This window comes from Periophthalmus magnuspinnatus, chromosome 15 (genome assembly GCF_009829125.3).
Source record: "Periophthalmus magnuspinnatus isolate fPerMag1 chromosome 15, fPerMag1.2.pri, whole genome shotgun sequence".
Taxonomy (NCBI): domain Eukaryota; kingdom Metazoa; phylum Chordata; class Actinopteri; order Gobiiformes; family Gobiidae; genus Periophthalmus; species Periophthalmus magnuspinnatus.
Genome location: NC_047140.1, coordinates 15,285,074 through 15,302,526, shown reverse-complemented (window position 1 = coordinate 15,302,526; position 17,453 = coordinate 15,285,074). Strand labels below are relative to the sequence as shown.

Below are 17,453 nucleotides of genomic sequence, written 5' to 3'. Positions count from 1 at the left end.
TGTGCTGGAGAAGGGTTTTTGCAGACTCGACCATCATCAATGCTAGATCTTGGACAAAAATTTATGCAACACTGGATGGAAATAAATCTTGTGACATTGCAGAAGCAAAATCGAAACAATGACACAGCGAATGCATGCTGTAATGAAAGCTGAAGGTAGAACAACGAAATATTAGATTTTGTGACCTTTTTTTTTGTGGTAGCTTTTTTGTAGCCAGGCAGTGTATAACATCACATAAACACACATGACGACCCACATGAAACTAAAATGGGCACAAAGTTTTACATCTCTGCCAGTATAAATAAACAAAAGTGAAATTATTCTTTCACAATAGCTTCAGATGATGGTACCATCATTAAACTTCAAAGGCATCACAATCATAATCACTAGCAGACTACAAACATGTACAACACTGTTTAAAATATTATTAATGAAATTGAATAGAAATAATATGGAACAGAAGAAACAAAAACTCACACACCTAAACCACAGAATGATGATAAGTAACACAAAACATGGCTAGTAGAATAATAACTCAGATTCAGAGGCCATATTTTAGTAGAAATTGTGTATATTTGGACCTCAAAATGTCCTGTAACTCTTCATTTCCACCAGTGTACTTCACTACTATTTGGTTGATTTCCAATCAGGACTCGTCAAAATTTAATGAAAAAAAACAACAACTTTTTTTAAAATTATTATTATTTTTTTTAATTTAACCATTTTGACTGAGAGCAACAAGTTACATTGAAGTTCCTCTGGAGTCGATTTTACCTCAGTTTGTTTCTCTTGTAACTCAGTCAACAAGCACCCATGCCAAAGTACTAAAATGAATGGAAAACAAAGGGAGGTCATTGGGCGACCCCAACGAGGTGGTGAATAATTCACTTTTGACCACACAGTGATGTGGGGAATGTTGACAGGTTTCAAAAAACGTATAATTTGTCATTGCAATGTTACCAGATACATTGTTTTTGCTAAAAAAATGTTATAATTAGGCCTGAGCCCCTGGGTGTAGGGCTTATTGCTTTCAGAACTATGACTGTATGGACGAAGTCCATTGTCTGCCTAAAAATATATATTTTTATATGTTGCATAACTGGGTATCAAAAAATGGCGCGACAGTGCCACCTACAAAAGTCAAAATACATTGCGCCAATGGGAGACGTCCCAACGTCAACTTTGTCGCAAAGCCACGAAATTCAACACACGTGTTTGTCAAGTGATGCCAGACAAAAAATAGTATGATAGCCATGCTCCCTAACAAACTGGAAGTCGGCCATCATGGATTGAAAATTCTAAAATGCTGAATCCGCATTTCCGCTGATGTCGGATTTTAGCTATCTCCTCTGAGAAGGTTTCACTGGTAGATCTGAAAATCACTGTACATCATCTAGAGAAGTGGGGAATCAAAAGTTAAAGTGAAATCGGTCAATTGGACAAAAAGTCGTAGTAGTGAAGACATTTCGCTGATCATCCAAACTGCTGCCTCAGTTCTGGTCAGATTGCTGGTGGACACAGCCTTATATCTTTCTGAAGGGAGGAGCGACTGTCACTACACTGAAACTGTAAACAGCTATTGTCTCCAGTTTCAGTCTTAATCGCTTCCATTCAACCTTTAATGGCCCTACTGGCTCGCTCCATTGTTTTCTTTGTTCCTTTTGTTTGCTTTGGGTCTAAGTACGGAGCTATAGATGAGGAGAGAGATGATGTCTCAGACCCCCATGCCTCTTCGAGGAAGGACTGTCTTTTCTAACAAAAACAGCTTCTTTAATTCCTCTCTCAAACCATTTCTTTTCTCTGGCTAAGATCTGTACCTCACTATCTTCAAAAGAGTGGTTAGTGGCTTTGAGATGAAGATGTATGGTGGACTGGGGTTCAGAGGAGCTCTTGAGACAGACCCCAGTTGGACATTATAAGGCCCTGTAACACTGAAATTGCATAACTGTACAAAAAATAATTGGTAAATTAGAAGGTGGGAGAGGGTACTAAATTTAGTGTAGGTGCTGTTTTTGAAAAATATTGATGATTTTTGAATGACAGCAAAAATGGGATTCAGTAAATCATGCTTACTTTTCTGTGTTTGGCCTTTCATACCAACTTCATTCAACTGCCAAGTTTTATGAAATATACATCTCATAGGACCTCATTTACATGAATATTGGCGAAAGTGTACGCAGGGTAATAACACTGCACAGTACTGGAAAGACATATGGGAGAAGGAGACATCATATAACAGTGATGCACAGTGGCTGGTGGCCACAGCAACCTTCCTGAACAGAATCCAGTCACCATCACAGTGGCAGACGTCCAGAAAAATTGGACTGCCCCAGGCCCTGACATGATCCACGCCTACTGGCTAAAGAAGCTCACTGCTCCCCATGAGTGCCTGGCAGCACAAATGAACCAGCTGCTAATGGATGGGACTCCCTGAATGGCTAAACGAAGGGCGTACAATCCTGATCCAGAAGGATCCATCAAAGGGTACAGCCCCATCCAACTATCAGCCAATAGCCTGTCTCTCCACAACATGGAAGCAACACTGGCTATGGATACCAACTCAGGAATGGGGCCATCATCAGTCACCTCCTCTACATGGATGACATCAAGCTGTACGCTAAGAATGAGCAAGATATCGACTCACTGATCCACACCACCAGTATCTACAGCACAGACATTGGAATGTCATTCAGGCTTGAGAGTAGCCGAATGGTGACAAAGAGAGGGAAAGTAGTCCACACAGAAGGGGTCTCCCTCCCAGAAAGGACAATAGCAGACACTGAGGACAGTTACAAGTACCTTGGTATCCCACAAGCAAATGGCAACCTTGAAGAGGAAACAAGGAAAGCAGCCACGGGCAAATGCCTCAGACGAGTAAGGCAAGTCCTAAGGAGTCAGCTCAATGGAATAAGACCCTGGCAATAAACAGCTACACCCTGCCAGTAATCAGATACCCAGCAGGAATCATAAGCTGGACAAAGGAGGAGATACAGACCACAGATGTTAACACCCGAAAGCTCCTTACCATGCATGGCGGGTTCCATCCCAAATCCAGCACCCTGAGACTGTACACGAGCCGAAAGGAAGGAGGCCAAGGACTAGTGAGCGTGAGAGCCACAGTCCAGGATGAAACATCCAAGATTCATAAGTACATCAAGGACAAGGCCCCAACAGATGATGTGCTCAGCGAATGTCTCAGACAGTGGAGCGCAGAGGAAGAGGTGCTAGAGGAACCATCATGATAGGACAAGCCCCTGCACAGGATGTACCACCTGAACATAACTGAAGTGGCTGCTATCAAGAAATCCTACCAATGGCTTGAGAAAACCGGTCTGAAGGACAGCACAGAGGCCCTCATCCTGGCTGCACAGGAGCAGCAGGCCTTGAGAACCTGAGCGATAGAGGCCCAGATCTACCACACCAGACAAGACCCAAGGTGTAGGCTGTGCAAAGAGGCCCCTGAGACAGTCCAGCACATAACTGCAGGATGTAAGATGCTGGCAGGGAAAGCACACATGGAGCGGCATAACCGAGTGGTGGGCATAGTGTACAGAAACATCTGTGCAGAGTACGGACTGGAAACCCCAAGATCAAGGTGAGAAACACCTGCAAATGTGGTAGAGAATGATCAAGCCAAAGATCACTGAAAACAAAGTTTTGCATTTTTATTTATAATCTTTGATGAAATTACTGAATGTTCAGAGCTCTTTGTTACAGGACGTTTGGAGGTCAAAAAATGCACTTTTTTTAAAATAAAACAGTACCAATGTAACCTTTTTTATACAGTCCTCATTATACAATCCACATTTTTTCAAATTTTCATTATTGATAGAAGTCATCAAATGAACAACTGGCCCAATTTCCAACCCATTTGATGACGAAATGAGTTGTGCCATGACAAAGTTGCTTTTGGGGTCATAAATGACCCCAGGACAACACAAGGGTTAAAAGGAGCTTTATTTCAAAAGGTCTTTACCAGTTGAAATGTACAGTGCATACTAACATTCCATCAACTCTACAGGTGTCCATTTTGTCGTCAAAGGACAAGGTAAACTCTTTATTTAACTCTTTAAGAAGAATGACATTTAATAACATATTTCTTCTATTTGTGACACAGTTTTTTTAGCTCCTACACTGACAGTGGACCCAGAGCTTATCATCGACTCAGATCTCGTTCACTTAAAATGTCAGACTATATTTCAAGATTCTCAGTGCTATTTCAGTTTTGATTATTCACGATACAAAGCATTCCCATGTCAGCACACACTGAGTGGACATGAGCTGCAGTCTTTAGCGAATAAGCGCTCTCCAGCCGACGTGACAGTAACATGTCTGTACTATACAAAATCAGGCTCATCTCGACAAAGTAACAAGATCATCATCCAATTAAAAGGTAAGGGCATGTTTGTACATTTCAACTGGGAATAGAATTTTTTTTTTTTTTACATACTATGTAAAAGGGAAATGAATTGATAAGGATCAAATAAAGGTACAGTCAAGATGTTTCGTCCATTTTCAGTTTGATGGTACTTGCTTGAGACACTAGGATTGCTATTACTCCGAGTTATGGGAGGAGTTTTACCGTGAAATTGGCCTGCCCCCATTTACTGCCTCACCTCATTATGGGTCGTTATACCCCTGTTGTATATTGACTGTCTCACCTTCAGTATTGTTAAATATCTGATTAGCAGTGGATGAAGTACTCAGCTTTGTTACTTAAGTGAAAGTATAAATACAGAGGTAAAAAAGTTATTCAACTAAAAGTATCACCAAATCTACTTAAGTAAAAGTATTTAAGTACCCATTTAAAATATACTTTAAGAGTGAAGAGTCAAAGTATTTTACACAAAGGTTAAAGTGTTAAATGTAATAATATTCACTCATTAAACATATTTTGGTCAACGGTAGGAATACAAATCAATGTCTTGTTTTTCTTATGAATTTTGTGTTTTTATTTTTGTTTGCTCAAAGCCAAAGCTTAAACTCAAACACTTTAGTCAGCATGGTACCACAAACATGCTAAAAATAACACCAGGGGTTGAGGACCAAGTTGATTTCTGTAAGAATGATAGATTACTCTGTCTTACTTTTATGTACTATATTTTCACTTCCTATTTCAAGCTAAAATGATTTTATTTTTTTATTTACTAACTGCTTTGGATCCATTGCATTCTAGGTCCAAAACCAGAAGTGAGTGTTGAAGTTCATAATGACCTGGTTGGCATTGTCTGCTCGCTGCTTGGATCTGCAAAGTCCCAAACAATGTGTCACCTGTACTACGGAGAATCACTGCGCCCATTCCTCACAAAATATGTTGAGGTAAAAATGGCAGACAGCAGATGGTTTTGCCAGTTTTTTACATCTTTAGATGCTTTGTGGAGAGGTCTTGATACTTTGAAGTCAAAAGAAATCAGCTGTGACTACAGTTTAGAAAATGGAGACAAATCCCCTCGCAGTGATGGATACGACATGAGCGGTAGGTCCAATTCAAAAATGATTAGAGGTGTATTAAAAACATGAATATATATAAAACAAACATGTCATTCTAGCTTTCATAAAGAATGCACCAGTGCCCCAGCCCCATGTGACTACAGCTGTATTAGAGCCAGTGAAGACTACAGCCCCAGGTCATGTGACAGGAAGTGAGCCCAAAACCTCAAGTCCAGGTAAAACAAACCAAAATGGGATAACATATAATTATACAGGGATTTATTCCAGAAAATAGTGTAGCTTTTATTGAACTGATGAATTTGCTGTCTAATTTTCTTAAAAAAAAAAAAGTATTTATTTATAGGAATAAGACAAACAGAGGAGTGACAAATCATATACAGTATCATAACACAGCAAGACATAATTTAATGTGATATGGTTTGTAGGGTGCTTTTTTACAATTGTATGTGACAAGTCTGTGTTGTTTATAGTGATGTGACATTCGTAAACGAGTCGGCTCTTATGTGCTGACTCGTTTAACTTCTTAAAATACCAGATCTGAAGAAAGATCTGGTATTTTGAGCATATCTGAATAACACCTTTTCCCTTTTATCCTACTCTGTTTTGATATTAAGATTCAATTATAGGAATCTTAGGAGACTAAGAATAATATAAAAGTTTTAAAGTTAAAATACAGTTTAGTCGACTGTCAACCTGTGATGTGCAATAATGAGTTTTTCAACATTTGGCAAAACCAATTGTTCAAAAGGAAAATTCTGAGCCTGTTACAAGACCGTTTCTATTTTTATTCATTTATTTTTGCTTAATAATCAAGACACACTTGCTCAGTCTGTCAAAAACTTCTGCAAATACATTTAAGCATATGGAAATGTTGCATAGTAGAAAAAAACAAATCTCTCTCTCTTAATTTTAATATTAATATACATATATCATGGTCTCTAATATTTTATAATTGGTCATTTGCTCTCGATTCCTCAATAAACTTTGTATTACATTTGTGGGAAGTTATTATGTTTTTGGAACAACATGTTTCACTCACAAATGTAATAAACTCCCACATGTATGTAATAGATAATATATATGTAGGAAATTTTGTTGTTACATTTGTGGTGGAAAACTGTTATTACTTTTGTGGGTTAATCACATAGAGTTTTATTAAGTTTGTGTGACTAACACAGGCTGCCCTTTGAGTCCCATCCTGTTTATGATTACACTTGAACCCACACACTTCTATTATGTACATATGATCTGCTGGTTCTTCTAAACATCTTCTAAACCTGAAAAATACATTCCAGCCCTATGAGACTGTATAGAAGATTTCACTTTATTATCACGGTATCGTGTGACTCAAATCAGAGGCCATGCCTATGTCTGGACACTTTCCATTTTCTTTATTCAAGAAGTGGGCAATTTGCTGGTCTCTCAGAAGTATTAAATATTTGGGTATATAGCTCTGTATACCTTTCAAAGTTAAACTGAGTAGGTGATTTAACTGAAAAAAATTGACTTCATTCAGCCCTGATTATAATGTGTTCCCTCCACAGACCTGGCTCATCCCTCTTTGTCTGTAGAACCATCAGTGATCACAGAGACAGACTCAGTTACTCTGCACTGTCAGCCTCCATACTTTACCTCTGATTCTCTGTGCTACTTTATTTTAAATGGAGTCGTCCAGAGCAGCTCCACCTGTGTCCAGACTGTGAGAGGATCAGATCTGCTGAAGGACCAGAGTCCTCCTGCTCAAGTAAAAGTCCAGTGTTTTTACACAATCAATGGGAAATGGACCAATTCTCTCTACAGCAACGGACAAACTGTCACCATTCACAGTAAGTGGGTTTCCATGCCACTATTTAATAGTTTAAGATCCATGTATTTCTGATTTATTTATTTAACCAACAGAAAGTATAAAAAAATCAAACAGTGAAACAATGACACACAAGCAGATTAACTAACATTCACAGGAAACAAGTAAGCATTAAACAACGACGGAGTATAAGGGTCAGTTAAGTAAAATAAATTATGTGGGCGCTACGAGAATAAAGTCATAGCATTTCGACATTAAAGATGTAATTTTATGAGAACAAAGTCATAGTACTACGAGAATAAAGTTGTAAAATTACGAAAATAAAGTCATAATATTGCAAGAATAAAGTTGTAATTTTATGAGAGTAAATTCGTAATTTTATGAGAATATAAAATTGATGAGTGACTAGTGTGTTATGGAGAATTTGGAGCATTTTGTTAAAATATACTTTCAACTGGGGTTTACGCACAGTAAAATACTGTGTCTTTTAACCCACCATAACCACACTATCTTCAGTTTAAGTACTTTGAAGCGACACTGCAAGCATTTGAGTTTTTCTGTTGGACGAACCATATGGATTTGTAAGAAATTGCTACTTTTGTGGAAGAGGAACTGGCTGGAAGTGGTTGGCTGCAGGGGTATCGGTGGTTACACCATAGAGCTCTCCAGAGAGGATTTGTTGTTTCTCAAGAAACTGTTTGAATTTTACTGAAAATATTGGATCCAAATGGGGAAGAGTTGTGAAGAAGGCACCGTCTTCGACGAAGAAGGCGCCATAATAGCCAAATGCACTGTGGCATCTGGATTCATATGATAAACTGATGGCATTTGCATAAATGGCTGTATTGATGGCTTCAGTCATCACATTATGTAGATGGAGGCATACGTCACCAACAACAATCTGAAAGCAACTGCGGATTACTATATCAGCACAGTGAATCTCGTTGAAGGGTGTCCGCAAAGGCTCCGGACAGATTCAGGTACAGAAAATTCACATGCTCAAGACATACAACGGTTCTTGCGCAGAAACCACACCAGCACATTTGCTATGGATCAAAGCTTCATCTATGGATACAGCACCACCAATCAACCAATAGAGTCTTGGTGGGGAGTCCTGCGTAAACAGTGCATTCAGTTTTGGATGGACATCTTTCAAACTCTCAAGGAACTTGGACATTTCACCCCTGCAGCCAACCACTTCCAGCCAGTTCCTCTTCCAAAAAAGTAGCAATTTCTTCCAAATCCATATGGTCCCTCCAATGAAACAAACTCAAAAGCTTGCAGTCTCACTTCAAAGTACTTAGACTAATGATAGTGTGGTGATGGTGGACTAAAAGACACAGTATTTCACTGTGTGTAAACCCCAGTTGAAAGTATATCTGAACAAAATGCTCCAAATTCTCCATAACGCACTAGTCGCTCATTCATGCACTGCAGCCTATATTCTTCTAAAATTACGACTTTATTCTCATAAAATTACGACTTTATTCTCATAATATTACAACTTTATTCTCCTAAAATTACGTTTTTAATGTCAAAATGCTACGACTTTATTCTCGTAGCGCCTGCATAATTTATTTTAATTAACTGACCCTTATACTCGGTCGTATTAAACAACAAGGAGCCGTGTGTTATGTAGTTTTAAAGCACAACTTCACGAAGGGTATTAAAACTGCAGAGCACACAGCTCCAAGTTGTTTAATCTACTTATACCAGGGCTACAAACTGAAATGACTCACCTATGAATCTGTACAGCCTGTTCAATGTCTTTAAACGTCTAAAATATTAGTTATTTCAGTTATTTCATGTTTAATGAATGATGAATGATGGCCGCAGAGCAGTGATATAGAATGTGATTTAACTGTTGCCAGAACTACTTGTGCGTTATGTAGAATTAATGCACGGCATTTACCCATTGGAAATGTCACTGACAGTGGTATAATCAATGGATAACTGTCCTAGAACTGTCCTTAGACCGTCATTCTCAGCCACCAAAAAATAAAAAATTAAAAAATAGGAAAAAGAGAAACCTCAAGGAGAACCATAGTGTCCATGGACGGACAGGCTGCAGATGTGTCCAGAACTAACCCAGACAGGTCAAACAGGACTTACCCAGGACTAAACCAGAACAGACAGGCTATGCATGTGTTCAAGGCTGACACGCGTCCTTTTAAACTTTTATGTAATGTAGAGAAGGTTTTATCGGTGGTCATCTGGACTGTTTTTGCAATCAAGATGTTTCTTCCATTTTCAGTTTGATGGTACTTGCTTGACACAGTAGTATTTATACGACTCTGAGTTACGGAAGGAGTTTTAGAGTGAAATTGCCCTGCCCCTGTTTACTAGCTAACATAATTATGGGTTGTTATGCCTCTGTTGTAATTTGGCTTTCTTACTTTCAACATTGTTAAGTGCCTAGTTAGCATTTGATTGACTTGCTGTTGCCTTATTCCAGGGGTTGAGGACCAAGTTGATTTCTGTAAGAATGATGGATTACTCTGTCTTACTTTTATGTACTATATTTTCACTTCCTATTTCAAGCTAAAATGATTTTAGCTTTCAATGTACTAACTGCTTTGGGTTCATTGCATTCTAGGTCCAAAACCAGAAGTGAGTGTTGAAGTTCATAATGACCTGGTTGACATTGTCTGCTCGCTGCTTGGATCTGCAAACTCCCAAACAATGTGTCACCTGTACTATGGAGAATCACTGCACCCATTCCTCACAAAACCTGTTGAGGTAAAAATGACAGACACCAGATGGTTTTGCCAGTTTTCCTTCTCTTTACATGCTTTGTGGAGAGATTTTGATATTTTGAAAACAAAAGAAATCAGTTGTGACTACAGTTTAGAAAATGGAGACAAATCCCCTCGCAGTGATGGATACGACATGAGCGGTAGGTCCAATTCAAAAATGATTAGAGGTGTTTTAAAAACATGAATATATATAAAACAAACATGTCATTTTAGCTTTCATAAAGAATACACCAGTGCCCCAGCCCCATGTGACTACAGCTGTATTAGAGCCAGTGAAGACTACAACCCCAGGTCATGTGACAGGAAGTGAGCCCAAAACCTCAAGTCCAGGTAAAACAAACCAAAATGGGATAACATATAATTATACAGGGATTTATTCCAGAAAATAGTGTAGCTTTTATTGAACTGATGAATTTGCTGTCTAATTTTCTTTAAAAAAAAAGTATTTATTTATAGGAATAAGACAAACAGAGGAGTGACAAATCATATACAGTATCATAACATAGCAAGACATAATTTAATGTGATATGGTTTGTAGGGTGCTTTTTTACAATTGTATGTGACAAGTCTGTGTTGTTTATAGTGATGTGACATTCGTAAACGAGTCGGCTCTTATGTGCTGACTCGTTTAACTTCTTAAAATACCAGATCTGAAGAAAGATCTGGTATTTTGAGCATATCTGAATAACACCTTTTCCCTTTTATCCTACTCTGTTTTGATGTTAAGATTCAATTATAGGAATCTTAGGAGACTAAGAATAATATAAAAGTTTTAAAGTTAAAATACAGTTTAGTCGACTGTCAACCTGTGATGTGCAATAATGAGTTTTTCAACATTTGGCAAAACCAATTGTTCAAAAGGAAAATTCTGAGCCTGTTACAAGACTGTTTCTATTTTTATTCATTTATTTTTGCTTAATAATCAAGACACACTTGCTCAGTCTGTCAAAAACTTCTGCAAATACATTTAAGCATATGGAAATGTTGCATAGTAGAAAAAAACAAATCTCTCTCTCTTAATTTTAATATTAATATACATATATCATGGTCTCTAATATTTTATAATTGGTCATTTGCTCTCGATTCCTCAATAAACTTTGTATTACATTTGTGGGAAGTTATTATGTTTTTGGAACAACATGTTTCACTCACAAATGTAATAAACTCCCACATGTATGTAATAGATAATATATATGTAGGAAATTTTGTTGTTACATTTGTGGTGGAAAACTGTTATTACTTTTGTGGGTTAATCACATAGAGTTTTATTAAGTTTGTGTGACTAACACAGGCTGCCCTTTGAGTCCCATCCTGTTTATGATTACACTTGAACCCACACACTTCTATTATGTACATATGATCTGCTGGTTCTTCTAAACATCTTCTAAACCTGAAAAATACATTCCAGCCCTATGAGACTGTATAGAAGATTTCACTTTATTATCACGGTATCGTGTGACTCAAATCAGAGGCCATGCCTATGTCTGGACACTTTCCATTTTCTTTATTCAAGAAGTGGGCAATTTGCTGGTCTCTCAGAAGTATTAAATATTTGGGTATATAGCTCTGTATACCTTTCAAAGTTAAACTGAGTAGGTGATTTAACTGAAAAAAATTGACTTCATTCAGCCCTGATTATAATGTGTTCCCTCCACAGACCTGGCTCATCCCTCTTTGTCTGTAGAACCATCAGTGATCACAGAGACAGACTCAGTTACTCTGCACTGTCAGCCTCCATACTTTACCTCTGATTCTCTGTGCTACTTTATTTTAAATGGAGTCGTCCAGAGCAGCTCCACCTGTGTCCAGACTGTGAGAGGATCAGATCTGCTGAAGGACCAGAGTCCTCCTGCTCAAGTAAAAGTCCAGTGTTTTTACACAATCAATGGGAAATGGACCAATTCTCTCTACAGCAACGGACAAACTGTCACCATTCACAGTAAGTGGGTTTCCATGCCACTATTTAATAGTTTAAGATCCATGTATTTCTGATTTATTTATTTAACCAACAGAAAGTATAAAAAAATCAAACAGTGAAACAATGACACACAAGCAGATTAACTAACATTCACAGGAAACAAGTAAGCATTAAACAACGACGGAGTATAAGGGTCAGTTAAGTAAAATAAATTATGTGGGCGCTACGAGAATAAAGTCATAGCATTTCGACATTAAAGATGTAATTTTATGAGAACAAAGTCATAGTACTACGAGAATAAAGTTGTAAAATTACGAAAATAAAGTCATAATATTGCAAGAATAAAGTTGTAATTTTATGAGAGTAAATTCGTAATTTTATGAGAATATAAAATTGATGAGTGACTAGTGTGTTATGGAGAATTTGGAGCATTTTGTTAAAATATACTTTCAACTGGGGTTTACGCACAGTAAAATACTGTGTCTTTTAACCCACCATAACCACACTATCTTCAGTTTAAGTACTTTGAAGCGACACTGCAAGCATTTGAGTTTTTCTGTTGGACGAACCATATGGATTTGTAAGAAATTGCTACTTTTGTGGAAGAGGAACTGGCTGGAAGTGGTTGGCTGCAGGGGTATCGGTGGTTACACCATAGAGCTCTCCAGAGAGGATTTGTTGTTTCTCAAGAAACTGTTTGAATTTTACTGAAAATATTGGATCCAAATGGGGAAGAGTTGTGAAGAAGGCACCGTCTTCGACGAAGAAGGCGCCATAATAGCCAAATGCACTGTGGCATCTGGATTCATATGATAAACTGATGGCATTTGCATAAATGGCTGTATTGATGGCTTCAGTCATCACATTATGTAGATGGAGGCATACGTCACCAACAACAATCTGAAAGCAACTGCGGATTACTATATCAGCACAGTGAATCTCGTTGAAGGGTGTCCGCAAAGGCTCCGGACAGATTCAGGTACAGAAAATTCACATGCTCAAGACATACAACGGTTCTTGCGCAGAAACCACACCAGCACATTTGCTATGGATCAAAGCTTCATCTATGGATACAGCACCACCAATCAACCAATAGAGTCTTGGTGGGGAGTCCTGCGTAAACAGTGCATTCAGTTTTGGATGGACATCTTTCAAACTCTCAAGGAACTTGGACATTTCACCCCTGCAGCCAACCACTTCCAGCCAGTTCCTCTTCCAAAAAAGTAGCAATTTCTTCCAAATCCATATGGTCCCTCCAATGAAACAAACTCAAAAGCTTGCAGTCTCACTTCAAAGTACTTAGACTAATGATAGTGTGGTGATGGTGGACTAAAAGACACAGTATTTCACTGTGTGTAAACCCCAGTTGAAAGTATATCTGAACAAAATGCTCCAAATTCTCCATAACGCACTAGTCGCTCATTCATGCACTGCAGCCTATATTCTTCTAAAATTACGACTTTATTCTCATAAAATTACGACTTTATTCTCATAATATTACAACTTTATTCTCCTAAAATTACGTTTTTAATGTCAAAATGCTACGACTTTATTCTCGTAGCGCCTGCATAATTTATTTTAATTAACTGACCCTTATACTCGGTCGTATTAAACAACAAGGAGCCGTGTGTTATGTAGTTTTAAAGCACAACTTCACGAAGGGTATTAAAACTGCAGAGCACACAGCTCCAAGTTGTTTAATCTACTTATACCAGGGCTACAAACTGAAATGACTCACCTATGAATCTGTACAGCCTGTTCAATGTCTTTAAACGTCTAAAATATTAGTTATTTCAGTTATTTCATGTTTAATGAATGATGAATGATGGCCGCAGAGCAGTGATATAGAATGTGATTTAACTGTTGCCAGAACTACTTGTGCGTTATGTAGAATTAATGCACGGCATTTACCCATTGGAAATGTCACTGACAGTGGTATAATCAATGGATAACTGTCCTAGAACTGTCCTTAGACCGTCATTCTCAGCCACCAAAAAATAAAAAATTAAAAAATAGGAAAAAGAGAAACCTCAAGGAGAACCATAGTGTCCATGGACGGACAGGCTGCAGATGTGTCCAGAACTAACCCAGACAGGTCAAACAGGACTTACCCAGGACTAAACCAGAACAGACAGGCTATGCATGTGTTCAAGGCTGACACGCGTCCTTTTAAACTTTTATGTAACGTAGAGAAGGTTTTATCGGTGGTCATCTGGACTGTTTTTGCAATCAAGATGTTTCTTCCATTTTCAGTTTGATGGTACTTGCTTGACACAGTAGTATTTATACGACTCTGAGTTACGGAAGGAGTTTTAGAGTGAAATTGCCCTGCCCCTGTTTACTAGCTAACATAATTATGGGTTGTTATGCCTCTGTTGTAATTTGGCTTTCTTACTTTCAACATTGTTAAGTGCCTAGTTAGCATTTGATTGACTTGCTGTTGCCTTATTCCAGGGGTTGAGGACCAAGTTGATTTCTGTAAGAATGATGGATTACTCTGTCTTACTTTTATGTACTATATTTTCACTTCCTATTTCAAGCTAAAATGATTTTAGCTTTCAATGTACTAACTGCTTTGGGTTCATTGCATTCTAGGTCCAAAACCAGAAGTGAGTGTTGAAGTTCATAATGACCTGGTTGACATTGTCTGCTCGCTGCTTGGATCTGCAAACTCCCAAACAATGTGTCACCTGTACTATGGAGAATCACTGCACCCATTCCTCACAAAACCTGTTGAGGTAAAAATGACAGACACCAGATGGTTTTGCCAGTTTTCCTTCTCTTTACATGCTTTGTGGAGAGATTTTGATATTTTGAAAACAAAAGAAATCAGTTGTGACTACAGTTTAGAAAATGGAGACAAATCCCCTCGCAGTGATGGATACGACATGAGCGGTAGGTCCAATTCAAAAATGATTAGAGGTGTTTTAAAAACATGAATATATATAAAACAAACATGTCATTTTAGCTTTCATAAAGAATACACCAGTGCCCCAGCCCCATGTGACTACAGCTGTATTAGAGCCAGTGAAGACTACAACCCCAGGTCATGTGACAGGAAGTGAGCCCAAAACCTCAAGTCCAGGTAAAACAAACCAAAATGGGATAACATATAATTATACAGGGATTTATTCCAGAAAATAGTGTAGCTTTTATTGAACTGATGAATTTGCTGTCTAATTTTCTTTAAAAAAAAAGTATTTATTTATAGGAATAAGACAAACAGAGGAGTGACAAATCATATACAGTATCATAACATAGCAAGACATAATTTAATGTGATATGGTTTGTAGGGTGCTTTTTTACAATTGTATGTGACAAGTCTGTGTTGTTTATAGTGATGTGACATTCGTAAACGAGTCGGCTCTTATGTGCTGACTCGTTTAACTTCTTAAAATACCAGATCTGAAGAAAGATCTGGTATTTTGAGCATATCTGAATAACACCTTTTCCCTTTTATCCTACTCTGTTTTGATGTTAAGATTCAATTATAGGAATCTTAGGAGACTAAGAATAATATAAAAGTTTTAAAGTTAAAATACAGTTTAGTCGACTGTCAACCTGTGATGTGCAATAATGAGTTTTTCAACATTTGGCAAAACCAATTGTTCAAAAGGAAAATTCTGAGCCTGTTACAAGACTGTTTCTATTTTTATTCATTTATTTTTGCTTAATAATCAAGACACACTTGCTCAGTCTGTCAAAAACTTCTGCAAATACATTTAAGCATATGGAAATGTTGCATAGTAGAAAAAAACAAATCTCTCTCTCTTAATTTTAATATTAATATACATATATCATGGTCTCTAATATTTTATAATTGGTCATTTGCTCTCGATTCCTCAATAAACTTTGTATTACATTTGTGGGAAGTTATTATGTTTTTGGAACAACATGTTTCACTCACAAATGTAATAAACTCCCACATGTATGTAATAGATAATATATATGTAGGAAATTTTGTTGTTACATTTGTGGTGGAAAACTGTTATTACTTTTGTGGGTTAATCACATAGAGTTTTATTAAGTTTGTGTGACTAACACAGGCTGCCCTTTGAGTCCCATCCTGTTTATGATTACACTTGAACCCACACACTTCTATTATGTACATATGATCTGCTGGTTCTTCTAAACATCTTCTAAACCTGAAAAATACATTCCAGCCCTATGAGACTGTATAGAAGATTTCACTTTATTATCACGGTATCGTGTGACTCAAATCAGAGGCCATGCCTATGTCTGGACACTTTCCATTTTCTTTATTCAAGAAGTGGGCAATTTGCTGGTCTCTCAGAAGTATTAAATATTTGGGTATATAGCTCTGTATACCTTTCAAAGTTAAACTGAGTAGGTGATTTAACTGAAAAAAATTGACTTCATTCAGCCCTGATTATAATGTGTTCCCTCCACAGACCTGGCTCATCCCTCTTTGTCTGTAGAACCATCAGTGATCACAGAGACAGACTCAGTTACTCTGCACTGTCAGCCTCCATACTTTACCTCTGATTCTCTGTGCTACTTTATTTTAAATGGAGTCGTCCAGAGCAGCTCCACCTGTGTCCAGACTGTGAGAGGATCAGATCTGCTGAAGGACCAGAGTCCTCCTGCTCAAGTAAAAGTCCAGTGTTTTTACACAATCAATGGGAAATGGACCAATTCTCTCTACAGCAACGGACAAACTGTCACCATTCACAGTAAGTGGGTTTCCATGCCACTATTTAATAGTTTAAGATCCATGTATTTCTGATTTATTTATTTAACCAACAGAAAGTATAAAAAAATCAAACAGTGAAACAATGACACACAAGCAGAAAATTCACATGCTCAAGACATACAACGGTTCTTGCGCAGAAACCACACCAGCACATTTGCTATGGATCAAAGCTTCATCTATGGATACAGCACCACCAATCAACCAATAGAGTCTTGGTGGGGAGTCCTGCGTAAACAGTGCATTCAGTTTTGGATGGACATCTTTCAAACTCTCAAGGAACTTGGACATTTCACCCCTGCAGCCAACCACTTCCAGCCAGTTCCTCTTCCAAAAAAGTAGCAATTTCTTCCAAATCCATATGGTCCCTCCAATGAAACAAACTCAAAAGCTTGCAGTCTCACTTCAAAGTACTTAGACTAATGATAGTGTGGTGATGGTGGACTAAAAGACACAGTATTTCACTGTGTGTAAACCCCAGTTGAAAGTATATCTGAACAAAATGCTCCAAATTCTCCATAACGCACTAGTCGCTCATTCATGCACTGCAGCCTATATTCTTCTAAAATTACGACTTTATTCTCATAAAATTACGACTTTATTCTCATAATATTACAACTTTATTCTCCTAAAATTACGTTTTTAATGTCAAAATGCTACGACTTTATTCTCGTAGCGCCTGCATAATTTATTTTAATTAACTGACCCTTATACTCGGTCGTATTAAACAACAAGGAGCCGTGTGTTATGTAGTTTTAAAGCACAACTTCACGAAGGGTATTAAAACTGCAGAGCACACAGCTCCAAGTTGTT

At 37.7% G+C, this 17,453-nt stretch overlaps 1 protein-coding gene across 1 annotated transcript in view; it reads left to right on the top strand.

Annotated features, from left to right (window-relative positions):
* Positions 1-6,812: 6,812 nt before the first annotated feature.
* The window catches only part of LOC129456867 (uncharacterized), a 32,352-nt gene continuing 21,711 nt past the window's right edge, over positions 6,813-17,453 (top strand). The window contains exons 1-4 of the mRNA XM_055227483.1: positions 6,813-6,879; positions 6,996-7,277; positions 11,669-11,950; positions 16,342-16,623. Coding sequence (XP_055083458.1) covers positions 6,813-6,879; positions 6,996-7,277; positions 11,669-11,950; positions 16,342-16,623 — 913 coding nt within the window. The remainder of the gene's footprint in view (positions 6,880-6,995; positions 7,278-11,668; positions 11,951-16,341; positions 16,624-17,453) is intronic.